General features: G+C 35.5%; 1 protein-coding gene across 1 annotated transcript in view; it reads left to right on the plus strand.

Annotated features, from left to right (window-relative positions):
• LOC129281445 (PDZ and LIM domain protein 7-like) overlaps positions 1–17,799 on the plus strand; it is a 41,894-nt gene that overhangs the window by 18,351 nt on the left and 5,744 nt on the right. Inside the window, exons 4-10 of the mRNA XM_064113464.1 lie at positions 464–541; positions 5,925–6,098; positions 9,338–9,547; positions 12,564–12,623; positions 14,691–14,773; positions 15,506–16,019; positions 17,476–17,656. Coding sequence (XP_063969534.1) covers positions 464–541; positions 5,925–6,098; positions 9,338–9,547; positions 12,564–12,623; positions 14,691–14,773; positions 15,506–16,019; positions 17,476–17,656 — 1,300 coding nt within the window. The remainder of the gene's footprint in view (positions 1–463; positions 542–5,924; positions 6,099–9,337; positions 9,548–12,563; positions 12,624–14,690; positions 14,774–15,505; positions 16,020–17,475; positions 17,657–17,799) is intronic.

Raw genomic sequence — 17,799 nt, forward strand, 5'->3', positions numbered from 1 at the left:
GGGGGGCACAAAAAACTCCAGGCAAATGGGAAGAGGATCAATACCAGTCAACAGAGCACCCATAGCAATGATCTTCATTGGCCTTTGATCAGTTCGAGTCCTGCATCACTTAATTATTTATTTTAGATCAAAGTTTGGTTCAGATAGGACACAGATTTTCACTGAAAATTTACTTCCCGAATATTTTTTCTTACACAAGGATGGATTTGCTCTTTAGAAACTAGACAGACATACTTGACATTCGTTGCAGCTTTGTCCCTTAGTGAGAGTGATGTAACAAAAAGGATTCAGAATTCAAAATAAAGTACAGGGGAAAATTAAAATGAAATGTTCCTTAGAATTATGATTCACAAGAAAGCTATGCATGTAATGCAAAAGTTCCATTGCATGTCGTCAATTCAATATAAGACAGACTAATTTATGTTCTCTTTTTTTCTGTGTATCTTTACCACCACCATAATAGGCCTGGTCAAGTTAACGGGAGCTCAGTCAAGTCTGCACCAAAGTCTCCTTCAAAGGCAGGACCTCCAAAAGTTTCCAAGTAGGTGCTTTTTTAAATGATGATAATGATTATGATGATGGTGATATTGAAATGTAATGATAAGATACTGACGGTGATGATTATGATGATGGTGATGATTATGAAGAGAGTTATAATGATAATAATGATAATGGTGGTAATAGCAATAGTAATAAAGTTCATAATGATAGTGAAAATAACGCCAGGGTAATTATGCTGCATTACTTTAGAGCGCTTGATAAAGACTTCTGATAAAGTTAGTGTTCAGCGCTATTTAAGCAATAGTAGTGATTATAATTATGATAATAATAATAATGATAATAATAGTAATGATAATAATATTGATAATGATAATAATAATTAATAATAATAATTTGATAATAATAATGATAATAATTATAATAACAATAATAATAATGATAATGATAATAATAATAATAATGATAATAGAAATTTAAAAAATGATAATGATAAACATAATAATGATATAAGTAATAATGATGATATACGTATCTTTTACTGCAATTTTGGCCCCCGAATACCCTTGAAGTACTTTGATTACAAAAGCTTGTTAAGACAGATGCAAGTTTTCCAGATTTTCCCAGAATTTTCAAATATAATCTATTTCAGAATTGGCAACCACCCTTTCTTACTCTGTTTATTTTAAAGAATGTCTATATTGAAGAAGAACAGAAAAATTAGATTAACAATTGACGCATATATATATATACGATATATAAGCCCCAGTGAATTCTGACAAAAGGGTTTTACTCTGTCATTCTTTTCATTTGTCTCAGGGGCTGCGCTGCTATGTTGGGCCAGCAAGTGCTAAGCAGCCGTTGCAGCAGGCAGGCGCAGTCACCGGCTGCGCGCGTGGTCTGTGCGCTTCTCAAAATATTTCCAGATGTTTTTTCTTTCCCCACTTAAATCCGTGGTGAGTGTGTGTTGACAAGTCTGCAGTTCTGCTTATATTAACCAGAAAAATATAATGAACTTTTCTTTCTAATAACCATTCTTGCGCAGCTGTCGGGCTATATTGATTCTTTAAAAATTTTTGGAAATATTAATTTTATTAATTGCCCCTGTCCATAATTAATCAGATTTAGAGTCGTAAGGATATTTCCAAAATTGTTCTCGATGGGGGAGGCATCCAAAATTAATTTTCTGTAATAAGAAGTAGTACCCTTACCCTAACTTTTATTAAAGATGTAAGTTCTAAAAGTACATGTAATGTAAACTACAAATTAAAAGGGTTGTGTAATGGAATATTTTTCGTAGATTTTGTCGTAATTTATATTACAGATTATTGATGTGTATGTGTTTTGGTTTGGAGTTTTGTCTGTTTGATTTGATTTTTGTTGTTAAATTTATTGACATCACTAACTTCATATATTGCATGGATTGTACATTTGTTCGTTATGATATTGTTGTTTTGATGTGATATATTCATTTATTTATTTCATTTTATATTTAATAGCATACAAATACAACCAGTAGTATTAAATTTTGTTTTAGGTCTAAAGATGTTTTTCTTACATCTATGTGGAGTTAGATTGAATTCTAATAATCTCTAAGGAAAAAAATTCCCCTATGGCTTTGTGGCTTGAGCCGTCCAGAAACTCCAGCCCCAACTCTATCTCTTAATAAATATCAGGAATTATTACCTGAATAAGGTATTTTGGAGACAAGATGTAAGCAAGTGTTTTGTCTGTCCGATTGATTAACTCAACCCAAAATACATCACAATGGCCCAGCCAGGCTTCAGCTATATGACTAGGGACCATGATATTATAAATATAGAAATATTTCATAAAGCTGTTTGTACAAAATTCTGCACGACTTCACACTCTCAATTCCAAGGATTTAAGTAAAACCAGATTGACTATGAATAGTGACCAGCCGAAGATGAGATTCAGATTTAAACCTTATGGATTTGAATATAAAACTAAAAGATTTGAATTTAAATCTTTTGAGATTTAAACTTGAATAATTAGATTAGAAATAAATCCATCATTCGACTGCTCACTATTCACAGCTGATTTGAATATTGTCATGCTGGTGCAAGAACGCCCCATGTAGCAAAAAATTTTGCGCACCTCGTACACTCTCTTACGCAATGCCCTTATGCGTGCTGCTAAGGGCATTTTTGCGCTCATGCAATGCACAAAAGTGTGGTGGTAAGGGTGTTCTTGTACCGACACAATGCGTTTTAAATCCTTGAGTGTATAAATGACAGAATTGATTATAGGGAGCCAACTGGGATTTGCTATCATTTGTCTTTGGGGCAAGATGAATTGAATTATTTGATAGGTATAATCCTAAGTACACAGTGCGTCGTAAACTTATGTGTTACCAATTGTTGATTTTGGCATGGAAGAGCTGAGCAAATTCAACTATCACAAAGAAAGTGTCTTTAAAAATAATGTTGTGCACAACTTTACAAGCAGTTTTATGAAACATTCCACTTGACTATCCCTTTAAGGTGTTGTATTGCAGTAATTGACGATCTCAGGGGGCATTCTTTACATTGTCCAGTTAGGTTTATGACACGTCCGTTCATTAACTTACCCTGACAGTCGGCCATGTCTAGGACCAAACAAGTCCAATGGGAAATGGTGGAGGAGATTAAAAGAATGGTTGGGGTTTGATGAAAAATATCATAATTTAAGGTTTTTTTTATCCTCCAGATTTAGTTTTTAATAATACCATAGTTTAAAGAATATCCCCAGAATATATTGCTTTTTTAATAACTGTATTTAAAGAAATTACACAGATTCTATTAAAAAACAAACATAATTTTTATGATTGGCATTTAATATTGATCTCGAGAAATGCACCCAGGAAAAAATGAATGTACGGACACTACCAAGACATCAGTATCTTTGCTGGGGGCAATAATTGTAAACACATGAGGTATGTGGAATAAAAATGGGGTGTTGTTTCCAGTCACTTGAACATTTTCTTTTCTTAGAGCACTAAATAATGATTTTCAGGTGATTTTTTAGGGTTCCATGGTTACAACAGATTACAGACATGGCAACAAATAAGACCTTACATCTCTGACTTTTTAAAGTCAATTCAATATCAACAAATATCTTTAATATGGTCAGTTCGTGTACCCAGACTGATGAATATCTGTAAGACATAGTCTCCCAAATAAAAACAAGACTGTAAACATGCCTTATGTCTTGAATTTCACAATCATCATTTTTCTTTCAGAGATTGTAAGCGGTAGGAGTCAAGATCATTTTGAGCTCTGGTTCTGAATAAATACCCATTTTTTTCTCTCTCTCTGAGGAAGATTTTGTTGCCAATTTGCAGGTGGAATAGGAGATCAAGACCCAGCATCCAAACCTCTATGAGAACAAAAAATATTCATTTTAACTTGAAAGATCATTGCAAAGGCTTCCAGGAAATTACCGGGAAGGGATTTAAAAATTTCAGTTGTTCTAAAAAGCATATTAACTAGACAAGTTCGAAGACAATCCAAAAGTCATCTTTTTTAATTGATCTAGGATAGGAAACTACTTAAGGACGTTCCACAGTTATGTTTGTGCGCATTATGATCTGCGCATAGATTACACTCTGCGCGCTAACGTCACAATGGATGAACATGTGATTAATTAGCTGCAGGTATGAGCTGATTTTTCTCATCTTCTGCACTTTAACTGCAGATCCGATGCGTTATTTCATGAAGCTAAAAAATTGAATTATTCCATGGACCATTCAAAGAATATTCTCTACAATTTCAAAATACTTTACTCTGCAGTGCTGCCAAGAATCACGAATATTACCCCGAGTTTGAATAAATGGTAGAGTGGTTTCGATTTTATCTTCACATAGATACTAAGCATTCGGCAAATTTTTGGTGTTTTAAAAAGCACATTTGCTCTAATAAAAATGCTGATAGTTTAAAAACAAGCACATGAACCCCTATTTTTTAATGTTTGTACCTCTTAGGTATACCTTCCTCTACAACTCTGCAAATTTGGGTGAAAATGACATGGATTTTGAATAAAGTGCAGCATTTATTGTACGTTTGTAGTTTGTTACTGAAATTTTACATTTTTTAGATTGGGATTTTGTTATCTTTTACGCCAATTTTAAGAACTGACAGTGCTGTTAAACTTAAAATTGCAAACAAATAGCACTATAGATAGATCCTCCATTCTAACAATACAATTATTAACTCTCTTGCGAAATTTGATTACTTTTTCATGTATTTTGACTGAGTAATGGAGGTTTAAACTCATTGTAGTAATCTTGGGCGGTCTAAAAATGCTAAATTCTTTTGAATGCGCAATTCTTAAGAACATCAATTTGGTTGAACTTTGAAGCTCTATAGCAAAAAATCAAGCAAATGGACCTATGTTAATTTTTGCATATTTCGAATATTAAGGTTTTAAAGTATCTATGTGCAAAGTTTGGTGAAAATGACATGGATTTCACTTTAACTGTGGAACGTCCTTAATATATCACTGGATGCACTGTCTTCAAAAAGATGACTTTCGATCTGTATTGCTTTCCGATTAAAATTTCCTCAATTTATCAAATAATGCACAAAGTGGTGATAGATATTAAAGGGCCCAGCCACTGACAAATCATGGGGAAATTGAATCAATACGAAATTTGCAAAAGGCCTATTGACTTGCATAATATAATCTGTCCGTCATGAGCGCCCGTCGGACTAATGCGATAAAAGTTCGGACAGCACGAATTTGACCGAACTCATGATGGTATTTACTTCGGATCATCGCAGTTCCAGTTTCCAACAATCCCAATTCCTAGACTCATAGCAGGTCTCGTGATTGCTTAACCAAAATAAATAACCTCTGAGAAGTTGCATGTTTCAAAGTGAAAACACGCAGTTTACTTCTGGTTGGTTAGTCTACTAACTATTGCTCTCCTTTAGACCTCCCAGACATGCCGGCGTCTATTACATAACACCCCCAGGCATGCAGCGGAGTGAAAGACTTGAATCCCTTCTCTGTTCTGAGAAAAGCCTTGATTTCCCCATTATTTGTCAAGAAAAGGTCACTTTAATAAGAATGATAGTGATAATTTTGTATTTTTACTGCGCACCTCAGGCGCACAGATATTATCCAACCTGAATATCCTTCAGTTCAGGAAGTCTTTGCATTGTTTTTTATTGTATATTATTTATTTGTTTATTTATTCGTGAAATCTATGGTTATACGTGACTAAATGAGAGCAAATTTTTTGTACATAATTCTAATGATACCAGGTTTTGGTAATAGGATCAAGTATATTTCAATGTATATACCTGGTTCTCGTTCATTTATATTTCATGTAAATCAGTCATCAAAGTTGTAATAAGATGGAATATAAATGATTATATAGTCATCTATCATCATACTGACCAATAAGAAATATATTTATACAGCGATGAGGATCACGCCTATCAGAATGGGACGTCGAGTGCAGTGTCGTATTCTACGCCTCCTGAACCAGCAAGCTATGATACAGCGCCGGCGAGTTCTGATCTGTCGTCCGATATGGCATCATTCCCTGACCCGCCCTCATTCCTTACTGAGCATGCTCCTGTTTCCTCACACAGGTACTGTTATGTAACACCCTACCCCCTCTAGCACCCCCCCCCCCCAATTATGTATTTAACAAATATTTCATGATTTGTAGTGAAAAGAAAGAGTAAAGTCCAGGGCACACCATGTGATGCGGTTGCACTAAGATCCAATTGCAACATGTTGCCCATCCATCTCGGTGCAATTGCGTTGCAGGCCAGTGCACACATTGCAACAGCTCTGCAGTGCACTGCTTCTCATGGCGCCTCTTCTTTGGTGCGTATGTTGTCTGCGCTGAAGCAGCACAGCAAATTGGTTGTGACGTCATCATCAAAGACAAATTTTATTGGCTGAAACCATCAAAATCACAGAAGCATCGTGGCACGATTTTACTTGACAAATGTCAGAGATTTGGTCTGCGATTCTTCTGCAACAAATTGGGTCGTAGCTACAGCACACTGCTGGGTTGTGCATAATTTGCAATTTTGTTGCAATCGGATCTGAATGCAATAGCGTCTCATGGGCCCGTATTCTGAAGTCAGATTTAAATTAAACCCTGGTTTAAAGTTGTGGTTTAAGTACGGAGAGCCAATTGGGGCACGGATCCCTAACAGTACACATCCAATTTATTAACTCGTTTGACACTCAAATTGTTTAATAATTGTCTGGGAATGATAACTGAATTATTTTTCTTCATTATGAAAGCAAAGGGAATCAAAATAGTAAAGATAAGAAATATACAATATCAACAGAATTTTTGAATTTTGGCTCCCCATAATTTTAGCACAGAGTTAGATCGTGGTCTAAGTTAAACCTGACTTCAGAATACGGACCATAGTGTCCACTGGGCTTTAGGGAAGTTTTTCATAAAGAGAATTGTCGGTAAGTTTGTCTGACAAATTCACTCTCAGCCCATTAGATGTAAGGATTTCCAGCAGCTTATGACAGTATATGTTATAAGCTACTGTTATTTATCTCATTATTGTATGTTGGTGAGAATCATTGACTTGAATCTTCAGGAAATGCTCTCCAGAGGAGCGTATCACAAAAGAAACAGCCAGTGATTTTCACTGACTAGTGTTATAAGCTACTGAAATCCTTGCTTCTGATTGGCTGAGAGCAAATTAGTCGATGAAAATCACAAACAAACCTTTCATGAAATGCTCCCATGAAGTCTGGAAAGATTGTGATATTACTTCCAAAATCATGGTTCTGTTGCATAAGAGCTTGAATCATTATGAACGTTACTACTTGCGATAATTACCATGGTAACAGGACTCGACAGTCAATCAAAATCATGGTTTGCATTGTAATTAACCATTAGGGCAGATTTACCATAATGATGAGTTTTTATGCAGCTTCCAAAGATTTGACGGATTTATTAGAATCATTTCAAAGTGGAATAGTTTCATGCTGTTTTTTAGAGTAGATTTGCGCCTACATTGTCCATGTGGAGTTGAACAGACTAATTTGCTTTTCATTACAATTCATATACATCATCACAACCGGGCAACATATTCTAGAAAGTTGATTCCAGATATTAATATATTTTAGTATCCACTTCGTTTTTTGGAATGTTGAGAATCTTATGAAAAGGCCCAACAAATCACAACGAACAGATTAGAGGTCATTGTTGAAAGTTGGTGAACAGGGACAGCACATCGTCGTAAGATTCGGACTGGATGAAATTGCAATGATGACGTTTGTCCAGATTCCAGGACGACACTGGTGTTTTGATTCACCGATTTTCGACAATTGCTGTTTTGTTATGAAGGGCTTTTGACAAAAGATTCTCTGCGTTATAGAAAGCATCTGTGAAGTGATGGCTAAAATGCACTATTAGCAACTCTTTACTTGATGAAAACCGATTAGATTATTGATTCTCCCCATCTTTCTAGGAAGAAATAGAGTATTATTGACATAACGGTAGATTTTACCTAAAAATATATCATTGATAAAAGATTGAATTATGATCATTGTGTTAAATTGGGCACAGTGAATGCCAGATCAGACGCTCACAGTGCTTGCTCCAGAAAAAAACAATTTCATAATTCCAAATAAGTTTTGTATCTTCGATCCATTAATATTGTCTTGATGAGAATTTGTACTAAATACTCTTTAAGTTGGTCTACATATTTCACATCAAGAAAGAGAAATGAAACGCAGAAATTCATTTCAAGAAAAACCTTGGAAGATCTCAAATTGTTAATAAACTTCTTGATCATCTAGTGATGGTGTGTACATTTTGTTGTTTATTATATTTTAGTTTAGAGCAAGAAGGGATACCATTGTGTATTAACCAGTTGACTCCTAAATCATATGATTCCCATATGTTTTGTTCAGGGATCACTTGGTTCCAGTAGATTACTTAGTTTTGTGATTCATATAGGCTTTGTACACAGATCACCTGGTTCCAGTAGGCAGTGGGTTAATCTGTTGACTACTGACTCAGTGATTTCCATATGCTTTGTACAGGAACCACTCAATTCTAGTACACAACTGGTTGAAGTATAAAAGCCTGTATAAAATTCTGGTAAATTCTAAAAGTCTGAATGGATTTTCTGATAAAATTAAATAGTTTATTTATAAAATACATGAATGATGCAATCAAAAATCTAACATTTACAGTTGCAACGAAATTTACGGTTGAAATTAAAGTTAGAATCAAAATTAAATGCCTAAATTTGAAAAGTCTTGTCCTCAAAAAAAAAATTATAACAATTTTTTTTCTTTCATTTTGTTATAAAACCACATCTTGGGCATGCAATTTTGCTAAAATTTTGGATGCAATCTTTGTATGTAGGACCATTTAAAGCAAAAAAGATAACTTTACCAAGAGAGGGCACTGAGTCATGGGCCCATTTCATAAAGCTTGTTATTATAACTGTTTTATGCTAATGAAAGCATTTGATTTGATAGGCTGATAATGAACTTGTTATAGAAATTATGCATTTGTTATTATAACAATTCTGAAACAGGTCCTGATCCATGAAAATTTTCATAAAAACACTTTTTTATAGGAACAGTAATGTAACGGTTCGTTTGTTACTTCATTTTCAGAACATGGTATGTTAGAATAATAGTTGAATATCATTCACATTAATTAACCTTAGCCAAAGGTTTATACAGGCTTTGGAATGTCCTTTTCATTCTTCCAGAGGGTTAGAAAGCAGTAGTTGCAGCACTTAACCCCTTGCTTGTATATAATAATGTGTGTCACTCATATACCTCTCATTACCTTCCCCTGCTAAAACGCCATCTCTCCGAAACATAGCTATAACGGCGCAGGTGATGCGACCGATTCCGGTTACTCCGACCACCAGTCCGACGATCTGCCGCCGCCGCCCTCGACGATGAGTACAGTACTATCCACCGCACCGGCGCCATGGAATCCGAGCGACAGTTACACGGCACCGGTGATCCGCAGTGTGAGGGCGCCAAAGGGCAAATCTGGAAGGTCGCCTTCTCCAGCTGATTCTAACAGGTAGTTTAGCACCCCCGGGCCCTCCTCCTCCTCCTCCCTCTCCCGCTCAGTATCCTCCATAGTATTGTATGTAACTCATTGTATATCATTGGGACCTTGGTACACATCAATATATAGGGATTCTTACATTGGGTCATTCATGAACATATATATAATTTATGCAATAACTGAAATATTAAATTAGTGATTGAAAGGTTGGAGGAGTGACAATTTTTTCCAGATGTTATATCCAACTTTGCTTGATGCTGAATCCTACAATTTAAATGTCAAATCAAACCATGTAAAGTGGTAAATACAACATTTAGAAAAAGTCGTATCTCTTTCAACCTTTCAAATGCTCATTTAACAGCTCAGTTTTCAGCCTGTACATCCTTATCAAATCACCTCATATGTAATCTGTAGTTTCATGAAGATTTTTATTCAATTTACTAACCTATATAAAACTCCATTGGTTGTAAATATATTTCATAAGGGACTTCATTTCAAGTTATGTTAATCTTTAATTATTTCAGAGGTGATATTTTTTTCATGATATGAATTTCTATGACATGATTTCTATGAAATGTATTGGTTTATTTCTTGATGACCTAACATTTCTCCTCACAGTGTTCTTGTTCTTATCTGTTGTCACTTTTTGCACTTCTTGTATATTTATTTTAATGCAATTGTTTTCTATTTATTTATTCCTCATTTTTGTATATTGATTTTTATGCAATTATTTTCTCTACTTATGCTTATTTAATTTCTTTGCAGGATTATTTTTTTTCTATTTTGCAGTCATATTTTTCCCCTTTTCTCCTTCCGCATTTATTTTTTTAATCCTTTTTATTTCCTGTTGTATAAAATAATTATTTCTGCAGCTATGCCCTTTTCAGCTTCATTTGATCTAATTTCTTTATATTTTCAGGTTTTCAAATCATATATTTGATTTATACTTTTCATGTCAAATGCTGTTATTGTTTTTCTGCAAAACTTTTAATCTTGATTTTTCAAGTCTCATTTCTATTCCTCTTGTTATATGTCACCTCATTTTTTTTTCCTTTCAATTTTTTATCTGTGTAATAATGCCTGTCCCCCATATTCATATCTCCTTTTTTTTCATGCGTCATCACTATGTATGCTTTATATCTATTCAGCTTATATTTCTCTTTAAGTATTTCAAATAAAAATCATTGAAAGATTTTTTTTTAATGTTGATTTTTTTTATTCATAATGAATTTCTATTTACTCTAGATCTAACAGACATTGTATGTATGTCGTCCAACAACTACATGCGAACACGTACTGTACTGCATGAATGAAATTTATCAATTTAATTATATCACTAAAATAAATAAATCAAAGCAATCAAGGCATGAACATTATTGTGTGCATTGAAGGAAGAAAGTTCATAGGTTTTTTTTCAAGAGCTCCAATGTTCCACACCTTTTTATTAAGAACGACACACAGAAAATGCAATTTGGCAATGCCATTTGAGGTGCCTTGTTGGTTTTATTTTTTATTTAGAAGATTGTGATGTTTGTGTAATTAAATTTAAATTTACATGTAAATGTAATCAAATTATTTACATTAGAATTTGATGTATGTTTTTCAGCTTGCATTCTCTTTAATAATCCATGTGACATTTTTATTTTCTCATTTCTGCTCTACTTTCTTTATCTTTATTATACCTTTTACATAATTTCAGCACTTTCCTAACAAATCATGTTTCTTCTACTTTTTAACATTTCTTGTCATCGATGTAATCTTTCATCTATTCCTTATCCTCCATTATTATACATAAAACTCCTAATTCCCCCCCCCCCCCCTTGAAAATAAATTCCCTTCTGGATATCTATATATATAGCCATATCTTATCTTCATTTTAGAATATTCATCAACCATGAATACACCCAAACCCAATGCCTTATGTTTATCCATATTAATATTTTTATCATACATGTGACAAAGATAGCAATATCTAAAATTACTCATATGTTTTGATGTATTTGAAAATGTTGAAATACTTACTGATTGGAAACAGTTTTATCCTCTTGAATTCTTTGTAAATGGATTTATTTTTCTTCAGTTCTTATGCATATTAAAACTCTTTATGCTATGATACCTGGGATACTGTATTTCAAAAAAAAAACTGATACCGAAGTTAGTGAAAACAATACATTTAAAAACTCTTTTTGGGTATGTGCATTTTCAAACTCCAAAAATTCTAGGTATTTAGGTTTATGTATTTTCAAACTCCTAAAATCTCTGCTTTACGCTCTAGCAAACTATTAAAATGTAAAATATATAAGGAAAATGCAAATTCAAATTCCTAAAATCAGTGGTAGTTAGGTTAATGATTTTAGAAATCCTGAAATTTATGCTTCTTTGCTAAATGCCCTTTCCAACCTCTTAAAAGCTTTGCTAATGGGTGAAACGCATTTTCATACTCATGAAGTAATTGCTTGTTTTATTGATGCATTTCCAAAATCTTGAAATATTTGCTTATTTTGTTTATTTGTGCTTTTCAAAACTGAATGCATTTCCAAACTCTTTGAAAATCTTTGTGAGTCGGGCTATATTGCATTTCATACCTGATTATAAATAATCTATATTAAGGTTTTTAAAGGAAATACTAGTCAAATATATATGCATTTTCAAACTCCTGAAATCTGCATCACTGAGGTACATGTACACTCTATTTCAAGGATTTAAAATAAATCCAGTTTGGCTGTGAATAGTGACCAGCCAAAAATAAGATTTATTTTTAATCCTAAGGATTAAATTCTAAATCTCAAAAGATTTGAATTCCAATCTATTCCCTTTGAATTCAAATCTGCAGAGTTAAAGCCTAAATCCAAAGTCACTGTCCACAGCCAGTCTGGATTTAATTTAAATCCTTGAAATTTGGAGTGCCTGTATTTTCAAACTCTTTTGGGTTAGGGTAGCATGCATTGCTAGTCTGTGTACCAGGCTTTATATGATAATTTTTTTCATATTTTCACCCTTTTTTTTTTCATTGGTGATTTCGGCATAGCCTGCACAGTGTACCCGAAGATGGTGTCAAGGTCATGTTTGTTCCTAAGAATCATTTGGGGTAATCGTCTCTTGGTTTTGGTCTCTTTCCATACCCCCATCCACTTTCTCTACCCCAATGCCTACCTCATGTCATCTTTACTGGTATTTTTTCACATGTTTATCATCCCCATGTCTCTCTTTTTCCCCATCTCCATGTATCCCTCCCCCACCCATCTGTCCCTCCTCCCCAACCCATCTGTCCCTAGCTCCTCCCCCACCCATCTGTCCCTCCTCCCCCATCCACCTGTCCCTCCTCCCCCATCCATCTGTCCCTCCTCCCCCATCCATCTGTCCCTCCTCCCTCACCCATCCGTCCCTCCTCCCCCACCCATTTGTATCTCCTCCCCCACCTATCTGTCCCTCCTCCCCCACCCATCTGTCCCTCCTCCCCCATCCACCTGTCCCTCCTTCCCCATCCATCTGTCCCTCCTCCCCCATCCATCTGTCCCTCCCTCACCCATCCGTCCCTCCTCCCCCACCCATTTGCCCATCCCCATCCACCCCTTCCCCCACCACCCTCCTTACCCCCTCCCCATCCATCCCCCCTCCCCCACCACCCTCCTTTCCCCCTCCCCATCTATTTCCTCTCTCCCAACCCTTCAGCCCCTTCTTTTTTCATCCATTCCTCTTTCTCTGACTCCCATTTACATATAAATCACTTTTTGAAATGTTTTGTTTAATTTAAATATTTTTAATAAGTTTACATTGACATTTTATGTTTCACTCGGTTTTGCACATATTTTTTTTTTTTACAATTTTTCACAACCGCACAGAGATTGGATAATATACTGGTATGATTTCAGTCTTCTATTAATAATGTTACGTCGTTTAAACTGTCATAATGCTAGTACTTTATTGACTATGTTATGATATCAAATGATTCCATTGTGCATACATTATTTCAACTTTTTGTATGGTAATTACTAATTTGATATTGACTGATGAATTGATATGTTCTAAAACTCTGTATGTCTAACATTTTTCTCTGGAATGAATTTGATTTATCAGAAATAAGGCATGTTGAGCATGGTTTTGGTACTATATTTTTTATGTAAGTAAAATAATGCAATGTGGGAATTGATTGCATGATAGTTCAACCATTAAACTGACTTTTCTTACCCCCAAAAAATAAAATAAAAGAATTGAATAGTGATTTAATCATAGCTTTTTAATGAATAAAATTACTCAGTGATTAAAAATAAATCTGAATTTTATCATAAAATATTAGCTTTTTTAAAAAGAAACATATTCTCTGTAGCAAGGATTCTGAATACATGTGGAATTTTAAAACACTTAAGAAAAACTATATTATCAACTTATGTACTCTATTTCTTGGCATTATTATCCTCTGTGAATAATCTGTGGTAATTAAAGGAAGCTATTCTTGAGTAGAGTTAAGATAAAAAACTTTTTTGTTTTAAACAATGATATCACTTAATTATAAGCCTTTATTTTGTTTTTTAGTAAGAGCAAGAAAGTCCTGATCTAATGTCTTCCTTGATTTTTGCATATTTCAGCAGACTTCTTTCTCAGTTACAGCAAGATTTTTTCCTCATGTTGAAAATGCTTTTAATTAGACCTGCCAGTATCTATTATGAAGAAATGCCATCTGTAAAATGCACAAACTTTTATTTGAGTTCTTGAAATTTATTTTCATCTGATTTATCGATGTATCTTAACATTGACAGATGCAATAGCTATTATAAACTTTTTGTTAAATTAAATTGTGTGGTATTCTAAATAGGTTTGGACAAAATTGTTAGACAGAGACAGGGGCCATTGGAGAAAAGAAGAAAAAAAGAAAAACATTCCCCAAAATTTATTTAGGCTCTCATGAGAGTAAAAAAGGGAAATAAAGTCACTTCATTATCTTCATATTGCCATTTATATCTTTTTTGAATGTCTCAGAAAAATTTTGAAATTATATGTAACGTAACACAGGTTAGACACTGATATTTGTAGTAGTGTATATTTACTCACTTTTTAAAGTTTTTTTTCTTTCAAGTTCTGCTCGTTGAACTATGGTTACTAGATTGAGTCTAAATAACTGAATAAATCTTTTTTACTTGATTTTATTTTGAATTAGTAAGCCACCCAGTCAGGTAGCAGGCCGTACTACTACTACTACCAAGACTTTTACTACTTCGTTTCAAGCCCCTACCAATACTAGTAAGTATGGACAGAGGCTGTTTAGTGGATTTTGAGCTTCTCTTCGAGAATGAAAGCAAAATCTATTCCATATGTATTAACATCATCATCATCGGCTGTGACTCAAAGCTGATTGAGACTTTTCTCTGAACAAAAGGCTCGCAGCAAAGCAGATTTATGATTTTGGTATCCATGGCATTATACCGAACACCAAATATAACAGGATTACTTCTCGTGTTAGCCAAGCAGCCCATGTTCAATGTTTGTACGCAATTCGGAATCAAGTAATTCTATACAGTATATGTGACCGGCCACCCCCCAACTAACAGTAAGTTGCTAGGGAAGGTTCTCTGTAAATAGCCAAAATAATAATATGGTCTTCAAAAGTAAAATTTACAAAATCATCTGTATGAAAGAATATAAATTGTTCCTCTTCATGATTTGAAAATTTGAAATTGAAAAATTGAATAAAATACAATATACAAAAGTTTCCATGACACCACTTTTTCGTAGACTGCTTAGAAGTTTCACAGAGATTGCAGTTATTCTTTTTTTATTCTTTTTCTCTACATTCAACATTCAAACAGGTACTTGTACAGGTTATTGCTGATAAATTTTGATAGTTTATATATCATTTTAATACTTACGATTTCATGCTCAATAAAAATCTGAAAATTTATTTTGGGTGATTTATTATTGGTTTTTGGTTGCAGGATACATTTTTTGTTTTTCCTTTTCTGTTTTTTTTTGTAGTCACCGTTGAAGAAGACGATATGGCAGCTCCTCCTCCTCCACCACCCCCTCCAATGGGAGCAGGAAACTATGCCTGGAAAGCTAATCCTCCATCGGCGCCCCGCCCTAGCCCCCCTCCAGCTGCCTACAGGCCGGGTCCACCCCCAGCCCCCAAGGGCCAGCCCCCTAGGTCCGTCTTCCCGCAGCCGCCTCCATCGATGCTCAACCAGAGGGCTCAGGCAGCAGTTGCTCCACCTCCATCGATGCTCAACCAGAGGGCTCCACCCGTAGCGCCTCCACCGGCACAGAGAGGTCCGCCAGTGGCTCCCCCTCCAGCCCAGCGGGGACCACCGGTCGCACCCCCTATCGCTCCAAAGGGGCCACCTGTGCGAGCCCCACAGGCCCCGAGGGCACCACCGGCTCCTGCTCCAGCCGCTCCTAGGGGTGGAGGTATGGCTCCTCTTTCTGCTCCTGCTACTGCTCCTGGTGGTGCGACCCGCACACCTTTCTGTGATAGTTGCAACGAGCAAGTAAGGTGAGCTTTGCACTCCATCAACATTCTTCAAAATCCTATTAAGAAATTTCTATTAAACACAATTGATAGATAAGGTGGGTGTTTCATAAAGATGTTCGTAAGTTATGAACGACTGGTGAACTTTTCTTAAGCGCTAAATAATCACCAATGAAATTTTAATGGTGAATATCATTCACCACAAGAAAGGATCACAGTCATTCTTGAAGTCACTCTTAACTTACAAACAGCTTTATGAAACGGCCCAAGGTTCCTGTAAACTGATTACATGTACAAGTCTGCGAATTCTTTACATGCAACAGACAAGTTTCAACCCATTGGAGATGGGCTGAAATGGCATAACATTGCATATATACTCCAGTCTGCATGTTTGCAGGCTCAAGTCTCCAACAGGTTGATTAGACTTTTAAAGATGCTATTAGGGAATAATTATGTAGTGGTAAGAGAGAGCTTGTTCCAGTTCTTTGTTACAGCGTTCATGGTGAATTTTGTCCTCAGAGAAGAGTTTTTCTGAACAGATGGCTCTATGTAAATGCATATTTTTATTATAAGAGTATTGCACCAGATAAACTGTGGAGCCTGTATGATCAAAAGGGTGAAGATCTATGCCACAGTCAGGGTAATCATGGCCGGGAATCATGGTTTTTATCATACTGATTTTCTCTTAAGTAAGTCATGTCATATTTGAACAAGACTATATGTGGAAGTGTCGTGGTCTAACAGTCCAACTCTCGCCTGGTAATCCGAGGGTTGTATGTTCGAATCCCTCTGCAGCATAGAGTCCTTTTGCAAGGCGTTAATCCACTAAATGGTTGTTAAATGGGTATCTGGTAGGATGCAAAAACCTATGTAGTATGCCTTGCAATTGAGTCTTGGAACTCTTCTTAGGCCCAAATTCACAAAGGTGGTTTTGAAAACCATCGGTCGAACCCATGGTTTATGCAGATTTTCTGTATAAATTACCCTTAATTTACCATGTGTATTGAAAACTCCAATGCTGATGTGCGCTTTTGTCATAGTATGCTAAATTTATACCTGTTACTATCGTTAAGTATGATATTTTATTCAGGAGTCTAGTTTGAATTAATGAGTCCCCTCTTCAAATCTATAGACTCATGAATGAAAGAGTGTGTTTAACCATGGCAACAGGCGTCAATTTGGAACACTTTGACAAAAGCGTGCTTCAGCATTGGACATTTTTTTATATTATATGCGGTAAATAAGCGTACAGGAAATTTGCAAAACCATGGTTTCAACCAAGTTTTAAAAGCCAACTTTGTGACTTTGGGTCTTATTGGAATGCTCCCCAGAGAGTGGAGAAAGTGCATACATTGTGTGTGGGCATGCCAGGATCTCATGACCCAGGCAATAAGTACATGTAATGCACTTAGCAATACAAAGCGTTAAATGCTCTATAAATGTAGCTATTGTTATCATTATTGCTCTTCTTATGTTGTAGGGGCTCTTTTGTGACGGCGTTTGGACGCAACTGGCATCCGGAGCACTTTGTGTGTGCGCACTGCCATGAGAACCTACAAGGAAAGGGCGTCATTGAAGATAAGGGAAAGATTTTCTGTGAAGATTGCTATAATAGGCTGTACGCTCCCAAGTGTGCCAGCTGTATGGGGTCTATTACCGGGGTAAGTTAGGAGAGAATGGTTGTGGGGTGAGTTGGGCGTGGCCAAGTGGTAAGCTTGGAGAGGACGTTTTGGAGGTGTTACAGATTTGGGATTGGATGTGGCCATTTGTGATTGAAAAAAACTTCAAAAACATCATTTATGAG

Source organism: Lytechinus pictus, chromosome 18 (genome assembly GCF_037042905.1).
Source record: "Lytechinus pictus isolate F3 Inbred chromosome 18, Lp3.0, whole genome shotgun sequence".
Lineage (NCBI taxonomy): Eukaryota > Metazoa > Echinodermata > Echinoidea > Temnopleuroida > Toxopneustidae > Lytechinus > Lytechinus pictus.